The sequence below is a fragment of the Rana temporaria genome, chromosome 9, assembly GCF_905171775.1.
Source record: "Rana temporaria chromosome 9, aRanTem1.1, whole genome shotgun sequence".
Lineage (NCBI taxonomy): Eukaryota > Metazoa > Chordata > Amphibia > Anura > Ranidae > Rana > Rana temporaria.
In genome coordinates, this window is record NC_053497.1 from 125,091,444 (window position 1) to 125,118,205 (window position 26,762).

General features: G+C 45.2%; 1 protein-coding gene across 2 annotated transcripts in view; it reads right to left on the bottom strand.

The window, feature by feature from the left end:
• DDX31 (DEAD-box helicase 31) overlaps positions 1–26,762 on the bottom strand; it is a 126,127-nt gene that overhangs the window by 33,462 nt on the left and 65,903 nt on the right. Inside the window, exon 18 of one of the 2 annotated variants that reach the window (XM_040324423.1) lies at positions 12,428–12,536. In XM_040324423.1, the coding sequence (XP_040180357.1) occupies positions 12,428–12,536 (109 nt within the window). Of the gene's footprint in view, positions 1–12,427; positions 12,540–26,762 lie in introns of both variants that reach the window. The other variant, XM_040324422.1, reaches the window with a different exon arrangement.

Sequence of the window (26,762 nt, forward strand, 5' to 3'; positions counted from 1 at the left end):
AAACAACGCTTTTGAAACTTCATTTTCAAAAACCACGTTGCCTACACACCATCATTTTTTCAAAATGCTCTAGCAAAGCGAGGTTACGTTCAGCACTCTTTTCCATTGAAGCTCGCTTTATAACTTGCTTCTGAGCATGCGCGGGTTTAAAAACGTTGTTTTAAACGTCGTTTTAGCTACACACTGTGATTTTTTGTGACACAAAAAACAACGTTTTGAAAAACGACACAAAAAATTTAAGCATGCTCAAATTTTTTTTGTCGTTTTTCAGAAGACATAAAACGACGTTTTCCCCCACACACGGTCATTTAAAACTACGTTTTTAAAAATGTCGTTTTTTTTCATCACATAAAGTGATGGTGTGTACGCGGCATGAGAAGGAGGGTTTAGTCAAAGGTTGGATGTTACGTTACAGTACAGTACATGTGAAAGCGACTGCATGCTTTAGGCTCCATTCACACCTAGGCGTATTTACGCCCGACGCTCGATACGCTGGAGGGGAGAAATACCATTGCCCTCTATGGAGATGGTTCACATCTCCACGCTGAATGCCGAAACGCTGAACGCCTGAAGCTCAAAACAAGTCCCGGACCCTTTTTTTCAGGCGGCTTCGGCGTTCGGCATAGGAGATGTGGACCTGGGGGTTAATATCGCAGTGTTTTGTCGCCGCAAAACGCGGTACAAAACGCTGCAATTTGTCGCCACAATTCGCGGGCCAAAACGCCGCGATTAGGTGTCAATGCAGCCTTATAGCTGTCCAAATCACTTCCACAAGAAGCTGACAGTGCAGTTGAACAAGTAAACAAACTCCAGGTGGATACGACAGCTGGGAGTTTTTTTACATGTCAGTAACGCCAGCCTATTCCTTACGCCAGTGACAGCGAAGGGGACCAGCACAGGCCAAAATGTTCCCATGTTAGAACCTATGCCCAGAGGTACAACTGTCCCTTAAAATCTCAGGCATTTATCTAAATACACTGATGGAATACATACATGAGTGCATGTTTTTTCAGCAGACGGATTTGTATGTTTGTCCAGCTAGTTCCAAGATTTATCCAGCTCTGCTAGTTCCAAGTCCAACTGAGGTATTTACTGTTTGCATATAAAAAAATACATTTAAGGATTTATCCAGGAATACGGAGTTGTGTATTAAATAGGTTTCTTTTATATCTGTCAGGATAGATAGACTTGGGAATCAGCAGTTGGCTTACAAAAGACTTTGAAGTAATTATTTCTCTAAAATTGCTCCCTTCATCCTTCCGGTGGCAGTTCTAATTCTAGCAGTTTTTAGGAATACCTCATAGAGCTCTGGATGAATGCTTGTTTTTACTACTGATGGATACAAAGTAGGTTGTACAATTCTTTAGCACTGCAGAATGGCTATCGTACCTTGAGGGTCCTTCATGACAATAAATGTCCAAGCCTCCGGCACTTTGCCATGATCTCCCTTTTCTACAATCGGATAAGGAGAGCTTATTGTCAGCTCAGCATTAATGGCGCTCACTTGCTGGTGGAGATTGTCACTTATAAACAGAGCAGTAAAAAAGAAAAGCATCACTTTGCTGTCTGACAGCTCTGCAGTGAGACAGTGAGAACTGAGGTTGACCAGGCTGATTACTGAAAATGTTACTTTACCCTTGGCATTCGAACCCCATTAGATAGGCCTGTCTGGCCTGAGCTTTAAAAGGGTTGTAAAGGTAAAAAAAAAATCCCTAAATAGCTTCCTTTACCTTAGTGCAGTCCTCCTTCACTTACCTCATCCTTCCATTTTGCTTTTAAATGTCCTTATTTCTTCTGAGAAACCCTCACTTCCTGTTCTTCTGTCTGTAACTCCACACAGTAATGCGAGACTTTCTTCCTGGTGTGGAGAGTGTCTCTTGAGGGGGCGAGCAGGAGTGTCAGGACGCCCACTAACACACAGCTCCTTTCTCTATCTGCAAAGTAGAGAGTGTCCTGACCCTCCTGCTTGCCCCCTCAAGAGGCTTTTTCCACACCAGGGAGAAAGCCTCGCATTACTGTGTGGAGTTACAGAACAGGAAGTGAGGGTTTCTCAGAAATAAGGACATTTAAAAGCAAAATCGAAGGATGAGGTAAGTGAAGGAGGACTGCAGTAATTAAGGAAGCTATTTAGGGAAACTTTTTTTTCCTTTACAACCCTTTAAAGTGTACCTGTTTTTCATTTTACACTATACAAAAGTCCTGCCTAATGGGAGACACCCAAGGTGCCCACTTATTGGCCAAAATAGATTTTTCTATGTCTGTATGTGAATTTGGGTCACTTTGTTACAGGAACTTGACTTTCCTTATGTCATGCTCCACCAACTGTCATACCCTAGTACAGGGACAGTTCTTTCTCTAGCCAGTGAGCCAATCCCAGACAGAGGGCTTAGCCATCAACTCATAGAAAGTCAGAACCCACTAACAAAGTAAAACGAAATCAGAGAGGGGCACAGAAGAGGCTACTCTTCTACACTTTTTTGCCTTTGTCTCTTGAATGGACCAGTTTTGGGCTATGTAGTAATGCTTAAACATGCTAAAGGCAAAGACTAATAATAATTTCTTATTGTTTATTTGTTGTGATTTTTGTCTATTGTAAAATTTGTGTTATTATTATTACTTTGTAGAACTCGTTTTAAAGCTCCTGAAGAAGCGTTTCAACGCGCAACATGTCGGGATGAGCGTCGTATGACATTTTCACCTCCTGCAAACCACAAGGTTTTTGTTATAATTACCAATAGGAAGTGGTTGCTAGTCTTCCACCTTTATTTATGTATTGTAACCTTAGGTGATAGGTGCTATGTCATGCTAATTTCCTCGTGATCATATGCATTCTTAGGAACGGCCTTATTTGTAAATTATGGTGTAGATTCAGAGAGAATTTACGCCGGCGTATCCATAGATACGCTGCGTAAATTCAAATCTGCGCCGGCGTATCTACTTTCTGTGTTCAGAAAGCTAGATACGCCGACATTAGCCTAAGATACGACTGGCATAAGTCTCTTACGCCGTCGTATCTTAGGGTGCATTCTTACGCTGGCCGCTAGGTGGCGCTCCCGTAGTTTTCAGCGTAGAGTATGCAAATTACTTACTTACGCCAATTCACAAACGTACGTGCGCCCGGTGGTAGTTTTTTACGTCGTTTGCGTAAGTCGTTTTCGTCGTAATGTTGCTCCTGCTATTAGGAGGCGTAGCCAATGTTAAGTATGGACGTCGTTCCCGCTTCGAAATTTGAATTTTTTACGTCGTTTGCGTAAGTCTTTCGCAAATAGGGCTGGATGTAATTTACGTTCACGTCAAAACCAATACGTTGTTGCGCCGTACTTGGGAGCAATGCACACTGAGATATTTACACGGACGGCGCATCCGTACAAAACGTCAATCACGTCAGGTCATCATATATTTACATAAAACACACCCCCCTTCCACATTTGAATTACGCGCGCTTACGCTGGCCCCATTTACGCTACGCCGCCGCAACTTGCGGAAAAAAAATGCTTTGTCAATACAGCACTTTCTCCTGTAAGTTACGGCGGCATGGCGTAAATACGATACGCTGCGCCGCCGTATCATTGTGCGCCCCTACCTGAATCTACCCCTATATGTTTTTCAATGATTTTTATGTATTTTTTCAATAAATATAACATTTTTAATATAATAGGCCTTCAAAGTCCATCATCTGCCATACATATTTTTCAAAATAATGAGCTAGTATTCTACGCAAATTATAGAACGCTGCCATGTTGGTACACCTAAAACATTTATGATTCCCCGTCCTATTGGTAAACTCGGGACCAGCTGATCTTCATATAGTTCTATGAAAGGGTCTTTGCTGACAGGCCCCCATGTTATAATAAAATTCCAGCGAGCGGCCGCTGTTTACCCGACTTTACCATTAGGATGGGGAATCAGAAACACCGCCATGTTAGTACACCTAAAACATTTTGGATTCCCCACCCTATTGGTAAAGTTTGGTAAACAGCGGCCGCTCACTGGAATTTTATTATAACAAGGTGGACTGTCAGCAAAGACCCTTTTATAGAACTATAGAGGAAGATCATCTGGTCCTGAGTTTACCAAAAGAATGGGGAATCATAAATGTTTTAGGTGCACCAACATGGTGGTGTTCTGTAATTTTTCTCAACCTTTGACAATCTGCACATGTGCAGTGTTGACGTCACGCCAGCTGGTCGTGACTTAGCTGCACCGGAAGTGACAGAACACTGGCCCTAGACAGATTGGAATTTGGCCGGTTCGACAGGAACCGGTTGAATTTCGATCTGTCTATGGGCAGTCTGTTTGTACTGAAATCGATCCATCAATCAACTTTAGTACAACCAGCCTGTTAGGTGTTTTTTTTGTCCGATCACTGCCGATGGCTATAGTTGCCAACAGTGATTATTGTATTCTGCCGGTGGGGAAGGCTCCCTGTGCGCCTCGCTAACAGAACACAATAGCGCTGTGGGAGGGATTTCGCTCATCAACACTAACTGTAACGATCGGAGAATCTAGCAATTTTCTTTCCTTCAACCAGTGATATCTATGGCTGCCATAGTTGTGGAACTGCCCAATACACCAAACAAGATTTCACAAACAATGAAACTGTATGGCATTGTCAAGATCAAAATAATTGTTTCCATTGTATCAGTGACCAGCAAACCTTTGAGTGGACCTATCAAGCCAACATTACAAGTCACATAATTATTTTGAATACAAGTACCTTTCTTCCCCATGAATAACTATATCACCCCTGCTCCCTCCCAAGAGAGCCTAGATCACATGGTCTCCAGCCACCCAATCATTTCCCCAGAAAGTCTATCATTTTTAATCATCGGGTAAGTGCATCAAAAACCTCTGACCCTGTGGACAATGACAAAGCATACAAATTATGATTGTGATTACAATAAGGGCTTGTGTAGATGCGTTCCATCAGAGCTACTTTTTTTCCATCGCACACCTTGATAATATGACATCATTCTCACACTACGGTTACCTGCGATTTTGTGCGGATAGAAAAAATAGAACTGGACGCGTAAAGCTGCCAAATCCCGCAGCTATCGGCACATAACCGCAGGTAATCGCAGTGCACTGTGTCAGCTGCGTTTGGTATGAATCTTGAGGGGGAACTCCACGCCAAATTTCAAATAAAAAAACGGCATGGGTTCTCCCTACAGGAGCATCCGAGCAGCAGCCCGGTCGGTCAGGAAAGGGGGTGGGGACGAGCGAGTGCCGCCCCCACCCTCCTTGACCGTGCCAGGCCGAATGCCCTCAACATGGGGGGGTAGGTGCTTTGGAGCAGGGGGGCGCCCTGTGGCCCCCCCACCCCAAAGCACCTGTCCTCATGTTGATGAGGACAGGGCCTCTTCCCGACAACCCTGGCCGTTGGTTGTCGGGGTCTGCGGGAGGGGAGCTTATCAGAATCCGGAGAAAAAGAGACAAAGAGAAGAAGAAGAAGGCAGAAGGCGACAGAAGCCCGGGCACCCCCCTTCGTAAAAGAGCTAAAGAAGAGAGCGGGGCCCCCCGGCGGAAGAGAACCAGAGGGCGGTGAAGATCGGAACCCCCCCCCCCCCCGGCAGAAGACGTCGAAGAAGCCCGGGAGGGGGCCACTGTAAAAGAGCTAAAGAAGAAAGCGCCCCCCCCTGGCAGAAGAGAACTAGATGGCGGTGAAGATCGGGACCCCCGGCAGAAGACATCTAAGAAGCAGGGCCCCCCCTCGTAAAAGAGCTAAAGAAGAGAGGGGGGGGGGCCCGGAGCTGACTAATAAATTACTTTAAAAACCCTGTGTAGTGTGTTTTTTTTTACATTTTTTCCACCAGGTGAATGGGTACGATGTACCCCATACTCATTCACCTAGGGTGGGGGGCCGGCATCTGGGGGCCCCCTTATTAAAGGAGGCTCCCGGATTCCGAAAAGCTCCCCCTTCCGCAGACCCCGACAACCAACGGCCAGGGTTGTCGGGAAGAAGCCCTGTCCTCATCAACATGGGGACAGGTGCTTTGGGGTGCCCCTCTGCCCCAAAGCACCTACCCCCCATGTTGAGGGCATGCGGCCTGGCTCGGTTAAGGAGGGGGGCGCTCGCTCGTCCCCACCCCCTTTCCTGACCGGCCGGGCTGCTGTTCGGATACGGGTCTGGTATGTATTTTGGTGGACCCCCACGCTGTTTTTTCTGCGTATGGGGGTTCCCCTTAAAATTCATAGCAGACCCAAGGGCCTGGTATGCTCCTGTAGGGGGAACCCATGCCGTTTTTTTATTTGAAATTTGGCGTGGAGTTCATACCAGACACAGTGCTTGGTATTGGCAGGGATCCAAGTCGGATCCCCGTGCAATATCGTGCCGCGGCTAAACGCAACCGCAGCTAAAAGCACTGTACAAATGCAGCTGATCGCTGTGCCTGGAGTCTTGAATTCCAGCAAAACATAAACATGATTTTAGCTGCGGCAAAACAGCTGTCTGTGTGAAAGGGGCATAAGACTTCTCCAGAGCCTCTCCCATCCTCTGGAACTCCCTGCCCAGGTATGTCCAATAAGCCCCCACCCTGTCCACCTTTAGGAGATCCCTGAAAACTCATTTATTCCGGGAAGCCTATCACACACCCACCTAACTGTCCCCGAGCCACCCCCATCAAATCATTCTCTGCAGCTATTACCTTTTGTACCACCACCCTCTCCCTTTAGAATGTAAGCTCTACGAGCAGGACCCTCCTGTACCTTCTGTATTGAACTGTACTGTAATTGTGCTGTCCCCCCTCTACATTGTAAAGAGCTGTGTAAACTGTTGGCGCTATATAAATCGTGTATAATAATAATAAAAATAAGCAGAGTGCACCTTCATTTGATGACCTGTACACACTGGGCCAAATTCAGAAAGAAGATACGACGGTGTATCTCCTGATACACCGTCGTATCTCTGAGTCCGGCTGTCGTATCTATGTGGCTGATTCATAGAATCAGGTTACGCATAGATATGCCTAAGATCCGACAGGTGTAAGTAACTTACACCGTCGGATCTTAGGCTGCAATTCCAGGCCGGCCGCTAGGTGGCGCTTCCATATCTTTTACGCGTCGAATATGCAAATGAGCATTTACGCCAATTTAGAAACGAATGACCGCCCGGCGCTTTTTTTTTACGTCGTTTGCGTTCGGCTTTTTCCGGCGGAAAGTTACCTCTGCTATAGCAAGGGTAAGTGCGGCGTATCCTATGTTAAGTATGGCCGTCTTTCCCGCTCCGAGTTTTGAATTTTTTACGTTGTTTGCGTAAGTCATTCGCGAATACGGCTGGACGTAATTTACGTTAACGTCGAAACCAATGACGTTCTTGCGACGTCATTTGGAGCAATGCACGCTGGGAAAATTTGCGGACGGCGCATGCGCTGTTGGATCGGCGTGGGGACACGCCTGATTTAAATAGTACACGCCCCCTAGCCGCGGAATTTGAATTCCGCCGGGGGATTTACGATACGCCGCCGCAACTTTAGAGGCAAGTGCTTTCTGAATAAAGTGTTCAGTGTAAGTGTTCTCTGAATCTGGCCCACAGTCTAATTTTAAAAATTCTTTACTTTATTATCAAGTGGTCTTTAAAATTCATACTTCACATCAGTCAATAGGGAACATGCCAGTGTTGACAAATAGCGCTATTATTCGGAGTAAAAAATAAAATAAAATTCTTTCCAATATGGGCATTGTAAAAAAAAAAATGTAAAGAAAATGTTATGCCATCAGCAGCTTGTTGAATTAAATCTATTTATTTCTTTTATTTTTTAATGTATCAATCATTTTTAATGCATATTTGTGATTGATAAAACATAGTTAAAAAAAAATGTATTACCATAGTGAGAGTAGAACTAAAGAAAAATGTTTCCTTTGGGTAAAATAATTTTTTCCTTTTGTGATTTTGTGCCAAGTTAGGTGCTCCGTTTTGAAATTTCCCGCCGTGCTTTGCGCGAAATGACGTCGCCCCGACGTAATGTTTTGAACGGCGACATGCGTTACGTACTTTCGTATTCCCGGACGACTTACGCAAAAAGAAAAAATTGAAATTCGACGCGGGAACGACGGCCATACTTTAACATGGCCGTCTATTGTTACACCACCTAAATAGCAGCCGTAACTTTGCGACGCGAAAAGCCGACTAGCGACGACGTAAGAGAATGCGACGAACGTGCGTACCTTTGTGGATCGCCGTAAACAGCTAATTAGCATACCCAACGCGATCTCCACCCAGCGGTCGCTGAAGTATTGCCTCCTAAGATCCGAAGGCGTACGAAGCCGTACGCCTGTCGGATCTTAGCCAAAAGCTGTCGTATCTTTGTTTGTGAATTACAAATAAAGATACGACGCGGCAAATTTGAAAGTACGCCGGAGTATCAGCAGATACTCCGGCGTACTTCTTCTCTGAATCTGGCCCATAATACCCACAATGACCATGGTAGCATGTGATCTTCTGCCTAGGCATTATGTCACATAAAAGAGCTCAGAGCATCCAATTCTTTCTTTCTATGGCAAGAAATAGTCACTTTTTAATCCAAAAAATAACATGATTTATTAATACTAGGGATGCACTGATGCCACTTGTTTAACACCGAGTACGAGTACCGATACTTTACCTCAGGTACTCGTCGATACCAATTACCGATACCTATCGCGTAGGTAGGAGGGTGGTTTGGCGGGGGTTTGTCCCCCTCTGTAACCCCTCATCCAGCCTCTGTCCCCCCTCATCCAGCTTGTGTCCCCCTGTGTAACACCTCATCCAGCCTCTGTCCCCGTGTCACCCCTCATCCACCCTGTGTCCTCCTGTATCACCCCTCATTTGGCCTGTATCCCCCTGTGTCACTCCTCATCCAGCCTGTGTCCCCCCTCATCCAACCTCTGTCCCCCTCATCCAGCCTGTGTCCCCCCCCCCAACCAGCTTGTGTCCCCATGTGTAACACCTCATCCAGCCTCTGTCCCTGTGTGCAACACCTCATCCAGCCTCTGTCCCTGTGTGCAACACCTCATCCAGCCTCTGTCCCTGTGTGCAACACCTCATCCAGCCTCTGTCCCTGTGTGCAACACCTCATCCAGCCTCTGTCCCTGTGTGCAACACCTCATCCAGCCTCTGTCCCTGTGTGCAACACCTCATCCAGCCTCTGTCCCTGTGTGCAATACCTCATCCAGCCACCCCCATCAAATCATTCTCTGCAGCTATTACCTTTTGTACCACCACCCCCCTGTGTGCAATACCTCATCCAGCCTCTGTCCCTGTGTGCAACACCTCATCCAGCCTCTGTCCCTGTGTGCAACACCTCATCCAGCCTCTGTCCCTGTGTGCAACACCTCATCCAGCCTCTGTCCCCGTGTCACCCATCATCTACCCTGTGCCCCCCCCTCACCCAGCCTGTGTCCCCGTGTCACCCCTTATTCAGGGTGTGTCTTGCCAAAACAGCTTGCTGCTGTGTAACACCTCATCCCCTTCTCCCAACCAGCCTGTGTCTTGCTGTGTCCCGCTTGCATCCAGATCCAGCCTGTGTCTTTAAAATCCAGCCAATCACTCGGCATTCACCACGGTTAATTCACCACAGTTGTGTTCGGCTGCAGCAGCTCTGTGCTCAGCTTCATGCGGGATACCAATACTGCTACACCGGTCGCCATGCCCATGCCCTGGCCCGACTTCCTAGCCCTACAGAAGGTGTCCAGCCCCAACTGACGTCACTTCCGGTATCGGAGCATTTTCGCGGGTACCGATACTCGTAAAAATGCCTAGTATCGGTGCTTCCCTAATTGATACTGCAACATACATTGCAGATTGTGAAGAAGGGTGATTGTATTCTATTAGCCATAGTGGTATAGCTAAACCCCCCAAAACAATTGTAATATATTGCAGCTTAGTAATCCTTGGATGTGGTGGCAGCATTCATTATCTTTTCTTCAGGCTTTTTTTCTTTTACTTACACCTGCCAATAACTCACTTCCTATCTTAGGGTGGCTACACTCACACCTCCACTGTATCTATGGAGGGGCAACTTAGCCACCCTTGGATAGCGTAGAGTGTAGTGTTAAATGGACTAGTAGATTTAGATGGACTTTACATAGGTGACTAATGAATAAAAGCCTAACTTTAGCTAACACCCCTCTTTACAACCACATATGCCTACAGTTAAGTCTACAATAAGACTTACCTGTAGCTACTGTTAATTTCTCCTAAACTTAAAAAAAAAATATTCACTGTATACGCATGTGCCAACGTCATCGACACATGCGCACTGAAGAGATGGCTCGTTTGTGCCGTTCCTTCAGCTGGTGTGCCGTTCCCAGTGACGTCATCGAGGCTCCGGGCGACTTGAGTATATCATATTCATTTGTTTTATTCAACATTTACTTCCTGGTTTCTGGCCTAGGCAAATGATGTTGTACATCCCAGGAGTCTGTAAGAGAGGAGCATAGATTTCCTGGGAGAAGTACCTCCTGTCTGTGTGCCTGAGCTAAGGGTAGATGGATTCCAGGAAGTACATTTTACATGAATCATCTGTCCTTACTTAACCACTTAAGGACCGCCTCCTGGAGATATACGTCGGCAGAATGGCACGGCTGGGCACAAGCATGTACCTGTATGTCCTCCTTAAGTGTCCAGCCGTGGGTCACGGGCGCACGCCCGCGACCCGGTCCTGTGACCGCGGCCCCGATCGCCGCTGGAGTCCCACGATCGGTCCTCGGAGCTGAAGAACGGGGAGAGCTGTGTGTAAACACAGCTTCCCCGTTCTTCACTGAGGCGCTGTCATTGATCGTGTGTTCCCTTTTATAGGGAAAGACGATCAATGACGTCACACGTCCAGCCCCGCCCCCACACAGATGAGGTCACACTTAACCCATTCAGCGCCCCCTTGTGGTTAACTACCAAACTGCAATTGTCATTTTCACAGTAAACTGCATTTGTTAATGCATTTTTTGCTGTGAAAATGACAATGGTCCCAAAAATGTGTCAAAATTGTCCGATGTGTCCACCATAATGTCGCAGTCATGAAAAAAATCGATGATCGCCGCCATTAGTAGTAAAAAAAAAAAATGATTAATAAAAATGCAATAAAACTATCCCCAATTTTTAAACGCTATAAATTTGCGCAAACCAATCGATAAACGCTTATTGCGATTTTTTTTACCAAAAATAGGTAGAATACGTATCGGCCTAAACTGAGAAAAAAAAATTGTTTTATATATTTTTGGGGGATATTTATTATAGCAAAAAGTAAAAAATATAGAATTTTTTTCAAAATTGTCGCTCTATTTTTGTTTATAGCGCAAAAAACTGAAAAACCGCAGAGGTGATCAAATACCACCAAAAGAAAGCTCTATTTGTGGGAAAAAAAAGGACGTCAAAAATGTGTCAAAAGTGTCCGATATAATGTCACATTCACAATAAAAATAAAAAAATCGCTGATCGTCGCCATTACTAGTAAAAAAAAAATTATTAATAAAAATGCCATAAAACTATCCCCTATTTTGTAGACGCTATAACTTTTGCGCAAACCAATCAATAAACGATTATTGCGATTTTTTTTTACCAAAAATATGTAGAAGAATACGTATCGGCCTAAACTGAGCAAAAAAAATAGTTTTTTTTATATATTTTTGGGGGGATATTTATTATAGCAAAAAATATTGCTTTTTTTTTTCAAAAATGTACGCTCTTTTTTTGTTCATAGCGCATAAAAACACAGAGGTGATCAAATACCACCAAAAGAAAGCTCTATTTGTGGGATAAAAAGGTCATCAATTTTGTTTGGGAGCCACGTCGCACGACCGCGCAATTGTCAGTTAAAGCGACGCAGTGCCGAATCGCAAAACATGGCCGGGTCCTTTACCTGCCTAAAGGTCCGGGGTCTTAAGTGGTTAGGCTGCATTCACACCTAGGCGACAAAACGCCTGAAGCGCGACGCTCGATACGCGAATTCCCATTGCTGTCTATGAGATGGTTCACATCTCACGCCGAAAGCCTGCCGCCTGAAAACAAGTCCCGGACCCTTTTTTTCAGGCAGCATTGGCGTTCGGCCATAGACAGCAATGGAAATAATTTGTGGAAAAAAAAAAAGTTAAACAAATCACGGCAAAATACGCCGCGTACGCTGCGTTACAATGTGAATGCAGCCTAAAGGTGTCCACGACCAAAAATTATGGGGGGGTTCTCAGAAAAATAAAGCACAGAAACATGGATGTATAGAAAAATTTGCTTTAAATATTAAAAATGAATTGAATTGTGTTTTTCGTTTGTGGGGCTCAGATGCAGTGTAGTTCCCTTTATTATTACCAGTCGTGCCTAATACAAGAAAATCGTTCATCATTGCAAAAAAAAACGGGTAGCGTTCAATTTGCAGTATATTGTCAACAGTAAGATGACAGGTGCACTTTATAGTAAATGAATAACATAAAGACCAGAAAATGTTGGCAGTTCCTTCCTTACCTTTCTTTGCCCATAAAGCGGCCTCTGGACTGGCATGAATGTAATCTTCAAACTTGGTCTGCAAGACGGTTGCTCTTTCTCGGATAGTCTGGGGGTCCGCCGACTCGGCCTTCTGAGGGCAGTAGGGAAGTAAGGGGGGGGGGGGGGGGGAGGCAGTAGGTAGAGGAAGGGGGTTAAATTAAAAGATGGGAGAGAGAGAGAGAGACGGTGAATAATAAAGCAGTTTTAGGATGGATTTAATAACAGTAAAGTGACACAGCATTCCGCAGTGGGGCCAGCTAGGGTAATCCTCGCAATATTAATGGTAAAAGACAAGAAATTACATTGTAATAAAAATGCTGGCAGGGAGGAGGGAGTCAGTTGGGGGAAGGGTGGGGGGGAGAGCATAGTAGAGAAACACACACAGAGCCGCTAAAAAGGTAACACGCATTTCGCCAATTAACTCTTCCTACTGCAAATATGCTTTAACAGAATGAAAAGCCTTCTTGCCTATTCAATAGGTCAGTGCAACCAACTGAATTTTGATTTACGAAAGTCAACAGCTGAAATTTTTGGCCAACTATGAATGGTATGGCTAACTGCTAGAATGATAGTTTCAATGGAAGAATTGTATTTTTCAGAAGTTCGTGTTAGTTCAATGAAAAGGTGAACTAACACCGTACAACCTCCTTACCTCCCCCGTCCCACCCCCACCATCTCCGCTCTTTTCCCTCTTCTCAGTGTAATGTTTCCAGGATGGACCAAGGCAATTCTGATCGGTCAGCATCATCACACTGAAATGCTCTGATCCATCCTGGAAGCACTGATGGAGAAGAGGGAGAGGAGCGGGGATTTCAAATCCCTGGACTGCTGAACTGGCTGCCTGGGTACTGACAACTCAGCAGCCTCGGAGGCAAGTACAGGGGGGACAGGGGTGTCAAACTATGTACAGAGTGCAGGGTCCAGGGGTGCGTAACATACAGAGTTTAGGGGTGCGCTATTTACAGAGTGCAGGGTTCAGCGGTGCGCTATGTACAGAGTGCAGGGTTTCAGAGTGCAGGCTTCAGAGGTGCACTGTGTATAAAGTGCAGGGTTCAGGGGTGCGCTATGTACAGAGTGCAGGGTTCAGGGGTGCGCTATGTACAGAGTGCAGGGTTTCATGGGTACACGATGTACAGAGTGCAGGGTTTCAGAGTGCATTACGTACAGAGTTCAGGGGTGTGCTATGTACAGAGTGCAGAGTTCAGGGGTGCGCTATGTACAGAGTGCAGAGTTCAGGGGTGCGCTATGTACAGAGTGCAGAGTTCAGGGGTGCGCTATGTACAGAATGCAGAGTTCAGGGGTGCGCTATGTACAGAATGCAGAGTTTAGGGGTGCGCTATGTACAGAATGCAGAGTTTAGGAGTGCGCTATGTACAGAATGCAGAGTTTAGGGGTGCGCTATGTACAGAATGCAGAGTTTAGGGGTGACATGCGGCTTGTTCCTGTGTGCTGCGATAAAATGTAGCATGTCTGCATTTTATAGCAGCTTACTGCACCGCACCTCTGGGCTGCATTGCATTGAGAACAGGGCACATAGGACACAATTGTTTTCTTTGTAAACTAGCGGTGACCTGCGTTCATCCGGTACAGGTCACCGCACTATGCGTGATTAGGGCCTAAATGGCAAAGCAACCAGTTTCTACACACCAATGCATATCCATTGTTTGTTGAGACCCATCTGACTGTGCTGTAACGCTTCTAAAAATATAAAAATACCTTCAATACGTTGGTAAAAAATATATATATATATATATATTTTAGCTGTGTATTCTTAGATGCATTTGGCTGCCTTTCAATGTGGTCAGAACATGAAATCACATCTAGAAAAACTCGGTAGCGACATATCAAAAATTCAAAAACCGCATTCAAACATCATGTCAGATGAGACTGACAAAAGCATTGCGGTAAATTAAACTGCCGCTGAACGCCAGGGATCTCTTCCTGAAAATGCTTAGACAACAAATGCATTTTTAAAAAGCGTGTAAAAACCAGATATCAGCAGCTGCAAGTAGCAGAAGACAGCAAAGGAAACCTTTCTTTGCTGACAATACGTCAGCCTTAGACATACAAAATAAAGGCATTCAAAAAAGGTGTCCCAAGTTCAAACAGAAACCAACTGACTGGTTTCTAAAGGCAGGGTACATTGACGATAGTTCGTTTTCTTTAGAAAAGGCCTTTAAATGAAAGCCAACATTGACACCACAAAAATAAAATAAAAATTTCAATGCATAGTAACCAATCAGATTTCAGCTCTCATTTTCCCTCTGCAGGTAAGAGAGCACAACTTGGCACCTGGTCAGCTTGGACCATACCAATGTTTCTTTGGCCTCTCTACACTTATATAGCTAGATTCAGGTACGTTGGCGTAACTTTGCGGCGGCGTAGCTTAAGGAATTTAAGCTACGCCGCCGTAAGTTAGCGAGGCAAGTACATGATTCACAATGTACTTGCCTGCTAAGTTACGTCGGCGTAGCCTAAATCGGCGGGCGTAAGGGCGCCTAATTCAAATGTGTTTGAGGGGGGCGTGTTTTATGTCAATAGCGCTTGACCTCACGTTTTTTACGTTTTTTGCGAACTGCGCATGCGCCGGGTGCCTACATATCCCAGTGTGCATTGCGGCTAAGTACGCCGCACGGGCCTATTGATTTTGACGTGGACGTAAATCACGATTCACGGACGACTTACGCAAACAACGTAAAAAATTAGAATTTCGACGCGGGAACGGCGGCCATACTTGACATTACTATTCCAATAAAGCCTGGCTCTAACTTTACGCGGCCTATCTCTTACATAAACGGCGTCGGCCGGGCGTACGTTGGTGAATCGGCGTATCTCCTCATTTACATATTCTACGCCGACCGCAATGGAAGCGCCACCTAGCGGCCATCCAAAATATTGCAATCTAAGATAGGACGGCGCAAGCCGTCGTATCTTAGATATGTTTAAGCGTATCTCTGTTTGAGCATACGCTTAAACATAAGTCGGCGTAGATTCTGAGTTAGGTCGGCTTATCTACTGATAAGTTGGCCTAACTCTTACTGAATCTACCTAATAGTGCCCATTTCTGTCTCATCGGTTTGATGTTCTTGCCAGATCAAAAAGAATTGAGCTTTGTGCGGGCTTTTATTTATTTATATACATATGTATTTATTGATTACAGGAATTTATATAGCTCTGGCAATTGAGGCAGTGTTTTACATTCACATCAGTCCCCGCCCTCAAGGAGCTTACAATCCAAGGTCCCTAACCTTTTGAAGACCACTTATTGCATATGTGAGGCAGCATAGAGGGTGGGTTATAATACCCACATGCAGAAAATAAGCAACCATGGGGGGGGGTTTCAGTGTTGAGAGTGTGCTTTACTGTGGGCTTCTAGCTCAGTTACTGAGCTGTCACAGACAGCTCCTGGTTTCTGTTCATGATTGGGAGCCAGCAGGTCAGGCCAATCACAGGATCGGAAAGTATGTCCCAGCTCTTGGTGGTGTATTATTAAAATAAAAACCATGTTGTACTTCCCTGCTCTGTCCAATGGTTTTGCACATAGCAACTCCAATCCTCTTCTTCTGAGGTCCCCCCACTGGCGCTCCTGGCGTCTCCTCTTTGGCGAGTTACCCCCATAGAAAGACACTTTCTATGGGGGCACTCATGCAGGCTTACACCTGAGCTGCCCTGTTTGTGGCTATTGACACAGACAGTGCGGTTCAGACCCCGCCCCCTCATTACAGGATTGGATTGACAGCCAATGGTTTCTTCCGCTATCAATCTGCCTAGAATGGGAGGGAGGGAGATCAGGCTCAGGTAAGTGCGCGTGGCGTGTCATTGGGATTAATAGCACCTGCACACATCTCCTGCTTTTTTTGTGCAGGTGGTTACGGCTGCAGGAACAGGTGCGGAGCCACAGCAGGAACCACCCACACAGATGTGAACCTAGCCTAAGGGGGATACAGCAGGGGGGACTGCATGCAGAAGTTTTGCATTAAGGAAAAAAACCTTAAGGCTTTAGAACCACTTTAAAGTGCAAGAGGAAACCCATGGAAGCACATGGAGAACATGCAAATATCATGTAGACTGAGATTTTAACCAGGGACCCCCAGTGCTACAAGGAGAAGTACTAACCAGGGAGGCAGCAAGCTCAGTGGTATACAGTAGGAGCTGAATGCAGGTACCGGCGGACTCAATGTCCACCAGCACGCGCCTATCATCTAGTTCAGAGGCAGAACGGCGTTCTGGCTATTTAAAAAGGGCAGATCGCCATTCTGTCAGTAGGGAAGGCATGGATCCTGTGTTCCTGCACACTGGGGAAATGGATTCATGCCTTTCCTACGTGAAAGAACCTCCCACAGTACACAAAAAACACTGGCTAGGCACACAGTTAACCCTTTAATCGCCCCTGATGTTTAACCCCCCTCCCAGAAAGTGTCCTTAGTACAGTGACAGTGCATACTTTTAGCCCGGATCACTGTATTAGTGTCACTGATCCTCTAAAAATGTCAGTTAGTGTCCGACTGTCTGTCGCAATATCGCAGTCCCACTATAAGTCACTGATTGCAGCCATTACTAGTAAAAAAAAATCAAATAAAAAATATCCCATTGTTTGTAGACACTATGGCCCGGATTCACATACATCGGCGCATATTTATGCCGGCGTAGCGTATCGAATATACGCTACGCCGACGCAGCGCAGAGAGGCAAGCACCGAATTCACAAAGTATTTGCCTCCCAAACTGCGCTGGGTTTCCTCGGCGTAAGCCGTCGTAGGTGGAAGTGGGCGTGAGCCATGCTAATGAGGCGTGACCCCATGCAAATGATGGGCCGAGCGCCATACAAGTACTTAAAACGAACGGCGCATGCGCCGTCCCGTGGACGCAACCCAGTGCGCATGCTCAGAATCACGTCGGAAACAACTGCCTAAGATACGTCGAATCACTGTCTACGACGTGAACGTAACCTATGCCTAGCCATATTCACGTACTACGTAAACGACGTAAAATACGACGGCTGTGTTCCCTGGTACATACCTTTGCATGGGTTGCGCCTCCTATATGTGGAATAACTCTACGCCGGATGTATGACTTACTCAAACCGCGTATATTATGCGCCGGGCGCAAGTAAATTTGTGAATCGACGTACCTCCCTCATTTACATATTTGAATAGGAAATCAATGGGAGCAGCCCCTTGCGGCCAGGGTAAATATGCGCCCACTGAACGCCGGCGTAGGAAAATTACGTCGGTCGGATGAAGCCTATTTTCAGGCTTAACTTGGTTTCAGAGTCCGGCGCATAGATACGACGGCGCATATTTGCACTTACGCGGCGTATCTGTAGACACGTCGGCGTAAGTGCTTTGTGAATCCGGGCCTATAACTTTTGTGCAAATCAATTTTTGCCAAAAACATGTAGCAAAATACATATTGGCCTAAACGGATGAAGAAATTCGTTTTTTTTATTAGTTATGTTTTATAGCAGAAAGTAAAAAATATTGTTTATTTGTTTTCTCAAAATGGTCAAATTGTTTTTTGTTTATAGCACAAAAAAGAAAGAACGCAGGGGTGATCAAATACCACCAAAAGAAAACTCAATTTGTGGGAGAAAATCTATTTTATTTGGGTACAGCATCGATCGACTGCATAATTTTAAGTTAAAATAACGCAGTGCCTAATCACAAAAAATTGCCTGGTCATGAAAAGGGGGGGGGGGGGGGGGGGGGGGGGGGGGGGGGTCAAGTGGTTAAGCAACTGAAAGTGGTTGCTTAGGTTGGAGAAAATGGAAATTGTTTTTAATGGGGTTGTAATGTATGGGTTATAATTAAATTCTTTGTTCCTTTTTATGCAATTGGGAAAAATAAATAAAGAAAAGGTTTTGCAAAAAAAAAAATCTTCAATAAATTAAATCATTCATAAAAGAAAATAATAATAAATAAATAAAAAAACAGCAAATATACCCCTGATTAAAAAAAAACTGTTTCAACAATAAATTAAATCATTCATAAAAAAAATAGAAAAAAAAAAAAACAGCAAATGTATATATTTTTTTATTTTTATCAGGGGTATATTTTTTATATTTTTTTTTTATATTTTTTATCAGGGGTATATTTTTTATGAATGATTTAATTTATTGTTGAAACCGTTTTTATTATTATTATTTTTTTATCAGGGGTATATTTGCTGTTTTTTTTTTTTTTTATTTATTTTCTTTTATGAATGATTTAATTTATTGTTGAAACAGTTTTTTTTAATCAGGGGTATCCCTGATTAAAAAAAACTGTTTCAACAATAAATTAAATCATTCATAAAAGAAAAAAATAATAGATAAAAAAAACAAACAGCAAATATACCCCTGATTAAAAAAAACTGTTTCAACAATAAATGAAATCATTCATAAAAGAAAAAAAATAATAAATAATAAAAAACAAACAGCAAATATACCCCTGATTAAAAAAAACTGTTTCAACAATAAATTAAATCATTCATAAAAGAAAAATAATAATAAATAAAAAAAAAAAACAGCAAATATACCCCTGATAAAAAAAAAATAATAATAATAATAATAAAAAAAAAGTGTGTTGCCAGCAATAGCAGGGCAAGCTATAACAATACAGAGACAAGTAAATAATGCGCATAGGTACACATAAACCTTGGGTGTCAGATACAGCATAAACACAGCATGGTAATAAAAGTCAGAATGTGACAGTTTTGGATAAACTTATCAAGAAGTCTGTGTTAAAAATTGAGATGGGTAAAATACTTCCAGGGCTGCCATCAGAGGGGAACAGAGACCATGTTCCAATTTCTAGAAAAAAGGCAAGGAGAGAGGCGCCTCTGGGTGTAGTAGCTTAAAAACAATTTAATGGTTAAAAAACAAATACATGTGGTTGTTGCACTCACATTTGAGCAGTATGGAACAGGCACGTAAAGGTTTCTTTTAGGCTGGGTGAGCTGTCATCCGAGGAGGTAAGTTCCTTTTCCAGTCAGAGGGAGCGCTGTGCGGGGAGGTCACTATTTCATCCGAAGGATGGCATCCATGGGGATGTAGATGGTTCTCAACCCGAGGTCTGGAGCGCACGTGGAAGGCTGGCGAGGGCGGATGACGTCACTGGTATGCGACGCGTTTCAGAGTCTCAAAAACAGCTGATGGATTTTGCTGCTTACACTCCTTTCTCAAGCATAGCGGAGGAGGGGCACGGAACTAGTATTTATTGGTGTGGAGGGGGCGGAGCAAGGCGAAGGTGGGGCGGGACGGAGTGCGGAGTGATGTGAAGGAAGGAAGTGTGGGCGTGAATCAAGGAGTGTCAATGTGTGAATAGGAGACGGGCGTATAGGACGAGGGCGGGCAATGAGAGATTAAGTTAGATCTAAACGAACGGGGGGAGGAGGAGGGGCCGTGAATGGGACTAAGGTGGAATGTGATGGGAAGTGTCAGAACGGGGAGAGGACGGGGACAGTGTTGGAGTGTTGCTACAAGATCCTCATCTGAAATCGATCCTTCCTGCTCGTCCAAAAGTGATTTACAGAAGAGCACCAAATCTAAAAAGCAAAATCGCCCCCAGCAAACTGAAATACACCCCAAACCTACCCGCTGTGCCCTGCCTCATACCTCTGGTCGGCATGTACCAATGCCGTAAACCACTATGCAAAACATGCCATTTTGTCAAACATGGACAAAAAAGCTTTCAAACCAAACAAAAAACTTACCATTTGAAGGAATTCTTCAATTGCTCTTCGGACTTCGTCGTGTATGCCCTCACCTGCCCTTGCGGCTTGCTGTATGTGGGCCGCACCATTCGACCCCTGAGACAACGTTTTGGGGAACATCGAAGAAACATAGAAGGCGGCACCGACCCCCACAGTGTGCCTAAACACTTTACCACCACACACCAGCAATCAACCACAGGACTCTCAGTATGGGTTATAGAACAAATTAGCAACATCTTCACCCCAGCAGAAAGATTTAAAAAACTATGCGCCAGGGAAACGTATTGGATATACACCCTAGATGCCCTCTCTCCGGGTGGCATCAACGAAAGCATTGAGATTGCCACCATTCTATAACCCACTTATCACTATAACTTTATACCTTTATACATTTGCCCTCCCAAATACAGGTTCACGGGCATACATACGCTCCCCCTGTACATATCCGTAATTTTACACCTTTCATTCATACCTCCTTTTACTATATACTACGTACTATTATGCAGGTTGTGTATATGTATTTATATATTTATTTATTTATTTATGTATGTCTATCCCACTGTATATATGAATCCTCTGCTGTTCTACTTCTGAACACCTAGCGCGTATGTAGACAATTTTTTATCTTTGTATTCTCTAAGGATCCATTTAATTAGACTCTATATCCACATGCTGTTGTACAGATACTGTGCACACTTTATGGACTCCATATCCACATGTTGTTGTATATATACTGTGCACACCCCATGGATCACTCTCCCCCCCCCCCCCACCCCTCCCCCTCTTTCCCTCTCCCTCCCTTTCCCCCTCCCCCTTTCTGTCTCTTGTTTCCTCCCCACCCCTCTCCCCCCCCCCTTCCCCACTTCTTCTTCTTTCTCTTTTTTTCCCCCACTATCCTTCCTTTTTCAGCGCCCCCCTCCCTCCCCCCGTCCCTCCCCCACCCCCCCCTTTTTCTCCCCCCCCCCCCTTCTCCCTTTCTTCCCCCCCCCCCCTTTTTTACATCCTCAGCCACCCACACCCTACCCCATGGTATATTAGTGCCATTACTCCCACCTTACTCCTCCAGCTACTATATACTGACTAAAATCAAATTCACCTACAGTCAGTATCATATTAAATCATATTATATATCCATCACATCATAGTCAATAATATCAGCTCCCCACACATACTCCTCACCACATGGCCCCCCCTGCCACTTATACTGCACTTGTGACCTAAACATCGTTCTCACTAGTTCCCTTTATTCTTATTATTCTTATTCATATAAGTGCAGCCCACACACCCTCATTCATTACTTATCCATCATTGTCCCTCATTGCGTTCACACTACACTTAATTCTCCTCCAACACTGTCCCCGTCCTCTCCCCGTTCTGACACTTCCCATCACATTCCACCTTAGTCCCATTCACGGCCCCTCCTCCTCCCCCCGTTCGTTTAGATCTAACTTAATCTCTCATTGCCCGCCCTCGTCCTATACGCCCGTCTCCTATTCACACATTGACACTCCTTGATTCACGCCCACACTTCCTTCCTTCACATCACTCCGCACTCCGTCCCGCCCCACCTTCGCCTTGCTCCGCCCCCTCCACACCAATAAATACTAGTTCCGTGCCCCTCCTCCGCTATGCTTGAGAAAGGAGTGTAAGCAGCAAAATCCATCAGCTGTTTTTGAGACTCTGAAACGCGTCGCATACCAGTGACGTCATCCGCCCTCGCCAGCCTTCCACGTGCGCTCCAGACCTCGGGTTGAGAACCATCTACATCCCCATGGATGCCATCCTTCGGATGAAATAGTGACCTCCCCGCACAGCGCTCCCTCTGACTGGAAAAGGAACTTACCTCCTCGGATGACAGCTCACCCAGCCTAAAAGAAACCTTTACGTGCCTGTTCCATACTGCTCAAATGTGAGTGCAACAACCACATGTATTTGTTTTTTAACCATTAAATTGTTTTTAAGCTACTACACCCAGAGGCGCCTCTCTCCTTGCCTTTTTTCAAGCTATAACAATGTAGAAATCTCCGTAACAAATAGCAACCAAATGTCACCCATCAGCAGTCGGGAAACGAGGACTGCCAATTGGTTGCCACACTCTTTGCCTTATTGAATAAGCCTGATACCTTTAAGCCCAGTGTAACTTTTTTTTATTATTATTATTTTTAATATGAATGCAAAATTACGCCAGTTACCCGCTCCTCAGGTGGACACAATCCACCGTTATTAAAACTAAAGCACTTTAATAACGTGGGAAAAAAAAAATAGAAAGAAAAATAAAATGTAGCTTCACTTGCCATTCCCAGCCCCCCCTCCCCGTTAAGACCCTGCACCCCCCTCCCTCTTCTCTTCCCTTTAACTTCTTCAAATTAATGAGACGATGGCAGACAGGGGAGGTGGGGTGGAAGGTAACCGGGACTTGTGTGAGTAGAACAGTTGTTAAAAGTAATATTGGAAAGCGGGCTTTGGCCTGGGGTGGCGTAAGCAGCAGAAATCCGGCTAAATCGTTAAATAAACAGAGCCGGAGCCAGGACTGAATCCCTCGGTTGGTTACTGTATACTTTCTGGAACGTGGCTCAGAATAGATCTGAGGCTTGCGGGGAAAGGAGGCGAGAAGGGGCTTCAGAATTCCAATAAAGACCTCAAATTGAAGGAGGCCCTGCTGTGAGTTTCTGCCGGAAAATTAAAGAGCGCTCAATCTTAAGTGACAGATGACTTGTCTCAGTGTCACAACTGCCAGGGGGATTAGTGATAATATGGCAATATATTACAAAGGGAGGGAGAGAGCGGGGATAAGCTAGAGACGTTTCTTCCTTCACAGGGAAGATCTCTTGGAGGATATATCCTTCACTTGGCTTCCCACCAGCCAGCATCTTCCACGGCCTTCACCAGCCTATCTAAGCCCCAATTCTGCCCATATCCACCTGGAACATATATCCTGGGGGTGTTCTACCCTCTATTTCATTATGCCCGTCCCCACTAACCTTCACTTCCATCAGGTCCTACTTCTTCAGATCTTCTAGTGCCCCTAATGCCACGTACACTCGGCCATTTTTCACGACGAGAAAACTTAATTTTTTTTATATTGGTCGTGAAAATCGGTCGTGTGTATGCTCCCTAGACGAAAAAACTGCCCGCAAAAAAATTGAAACCAGCTCTCTTTTTTTTCTCGTCGTGTTTCCCGTCAGTCTATTTCTCGTCGTGAAAAATGGTTGTGTGTATGCTTTTCCGAGGGGGAGAAAAACGTGCATGCTTAGAATCAGGTATGCAGCCCAAAGGGTGGTGCCATTTGAAAGGAACTTCCCCTTTATAGTCCCAATCATACGTGTTGTACGTCACCGCGCTTTGGTCGGACGTTTTTTTGCATGAAGGTGTGTATGCAAGTCAGGCCGGAGAGGAATCGCGTCGGGAAAAACACCCCAAAAATGTTTTATATTGCGGCTTACCAATTCTTTTATGTGGTGGCTGCATTTGTTTTCTTTTTATTACCCAAATTCACAAAGAGTTATGCCGGCGTATCATTAGATACGCCGTCGTAACTCGGAATCTAATGCCTAGTATACACGAGAGGATCGATCCACGGAAACGGTCCGGAGGTCCGTTTCCGCGGATAAATCCTCTGGCGGATTTTGATCTCATGGTTGTACTAACCATGAGATCAAAATCCCCGCGGAATTCCCTCCACGGTGACGTGTCGCGCCGTCGCCGCGATGATGACGCGGCGGCGTGTGCGACGCTGTAATATAAGGACTTCCACGCATGCGTCGAATCATTACGACGCATGCGAGGGATGGATTCGGACGGATTGATCTGGTGAGTCTGTACAGACCATCGGATCAATCCGCTGGACTGGATTCCAGCGGATCGATTTCTTAGCATGCTAAGAAATTTTGATCCGCTGGAAATCCATCGCCCGGAAAAATATCAGCGGATAAATATCCGCTGGGTTGTACACACCAGGGGATCTATCCGCTGAAACCGGTCCGCGGAAAAATTTCAGCGGATCGATCCTCTCGTGTGTACGGGGCCTTAGAATCAGGTATGCAGCCCAAAGGGTGGCGCCATTTGAAAGGAACTTCCCCTTTATAGTCCCGTTCATACGTGTTGTACGTCACCGCGCTTTGGTCGGACGTGTGTATGCAAGTCAGGTCGGAGAGGAATCACGTCGGGAAAACCCCCCCAAAAATGTTTTATATTGCGACTTACCAATTCTTTTATGTGGTGGCTGCATTTGTTTTCTTTTTATTAGCCAGATTCACAAAGAGTTACGCCGGCGTATCATTAGATACGCCGTCGTAACTCGGAATCTAAGCCGTCGTATGTTTAAGTGTATGCTCAAACTGAGATACACTTAAACCTAGCTAAGATACAACGGGCGTGGTCGTATCTTAGCTGTCTAGTTCCGCCGGCCGCTAGGGGCGTGAACGCTGATTTACGCCTAGAATGCGTAAATCCGTGAGATACGCCGATTCACGAACGTACGAGCGCCCGTCGCAGTAAAGATACGCCGTTTACGTAAGGCGTTTTCCTGCGTAAAGTTAGTCGAAAAAATAGCTGGCCTAGTCAATGTTAAGTATGGCCGTCGTTCCCGCGTCAAAATCTGAACATTTTACAAAAGTCGTCAGTGAATGGGGCTGGACGTTATTTACGTTCACGTCGAAACCAATATGTCCTTGCGGCGTACTTTGGAGCAATGCACACTGGGATATGTCCACGGACGGCGCATGCGCCGTTCGTAAAAAACGTCAATCACGTCGGGTCACAAGTAATTTACATAAAACACGCCCCCCTGTTCCTCATTTGAATTAGGCGCGCTTAGGCCGGCCCATTTACGCTACGCTGCCGTAACTTAGGAGGCAAGTGCTTTGTGAATACAGCACTTGCCTCTCTGACTTATGGCGGCGTAGCGTATATGCGATACGCTACGCCTGCCTAACGTTGCGCTCGCCTACGTGAATCTGGCTATAAGTATTTTTCCCTTTATTTTCACCGCTGGTGAGCCAGCCAGTAACACAATCCCTGTCGTATGCCGCGTACACACGATCGAAAATTCCGTACAAAACTGTGGATTTTTTTCCCGACGGAATGTTGGCTCAAACTTGTGTTGCATACACACAAATGTCATCAGAAATTCCGAACGTCAAGATCGCAGTGACGTACAACACTACGACGAGCCGAGAAAAATTAAGTTAAATTATTCCGAGCATGCGTCGAATTGATTCCGAGCATGCGCAGGATTTTTGTGCGGAATTAACGACAAGTTAAAGGAAAATTTGAGAACCGGCTCTCAAACTTTTGCTGTCGGAAATGTCTGAGGGAGCATACGCACGTCGGAATTTTCGTCAAAAAGCTCACATCGAACACTTGTTGTTGCAATTTCCGATCGTGTGTACGTGGCATTAGGGTGTCTAAAGCTTATTTTTTTATTATTATTTTCACATGGTGACCCAGCCAGTAATACTATTTTTCAACTTCCAATAACAGACCAGGCTGTCCAGCAAAAGTGATAGTTGGCAGTTAGAGGGTTGAGCAAACTAATGAACACTGACAGGGGTACTTACAATGGTCAGCTTATTTATGTAAAACCTTAAAGTGAAGCTACACCCAAAAAGAGGAAGCTTTGCTTATCTGCCCCCCCCTTTCAGTGCCACATTTGACACCTTTCAGGGGGAGGGGGGGCGGCTACCTGGTTCTGTCCCCACTTCCAGGGGAGACCTGGCTTTGGCTAGATCCCCCAGGAGTTTGTTCCCCCTTCTCCTTCCCCCGCCGCTGTGCCATTCACAAAGCGCAGCACGCATGCGCAGTATGGAACTGGCTGTGAAGGTTGTTTCCCTTACAGGCAATGGCGGCAGCAGCACCCGAGAGCTGATGTAAACATTGGCTGGGGTGCCGACATTGCGGGATCCCTGGACAGGTAAGTGTCCCAATATTTAAAGTCAGCAGCTGCAATATTTGTAGCTGCTGACTTTTAATTGGAGCTGGAGTTCGGCTTTAAGTACAAAAGGAAAAAACTGTTCTCTTAACGGTTTATAAAGTGTTAGCTGGAGTTCACCTTTACTTTGTTTGTCCATCTAGTCCAGTGGCCCCAAAACAGCAGCCCCTGGGGTGTATTTCCTTCCACTGATAAAAGATACCATTCCCCCCACTGAAACCAACAACAGGGCAATATTCTTTCTACTGACATAAACAATGGGGCACTATTTCTCCAATTGCCGCCAACAATGGGGCATTATTCCTCAAGCTGACATCAACAATGGGGCGCTATTCCTCCCACTGACACCAGTGACGGGGGACTATTCCTCTTCCTAATACCATAGATGCATTGTTTAATTTCTACCCCCATTGGCCACAGTCCGGCTCCCCTAAAGCCTGAAGGACAGTAAACTGGACCTTTGTTTAGAAAGTTTGGAGACCCCTGATCTAGTCCATCTAAATCTGCTAGTCCAGGGGTCTCCAAACTTTCCAAACAAAGGTCCAGTTTACTGTCCTTCAGGCTTTAGGGGGCCGGACTGTGGTCAGTGGGAGTAGAATATGCCCCAGCATCTGTGCCCCCATGATCGTTTTTAAAGTGGATGTAAACCCAAAATGTTTTTTTATTTTTTTGATGTCACAATTCAGAGAATACG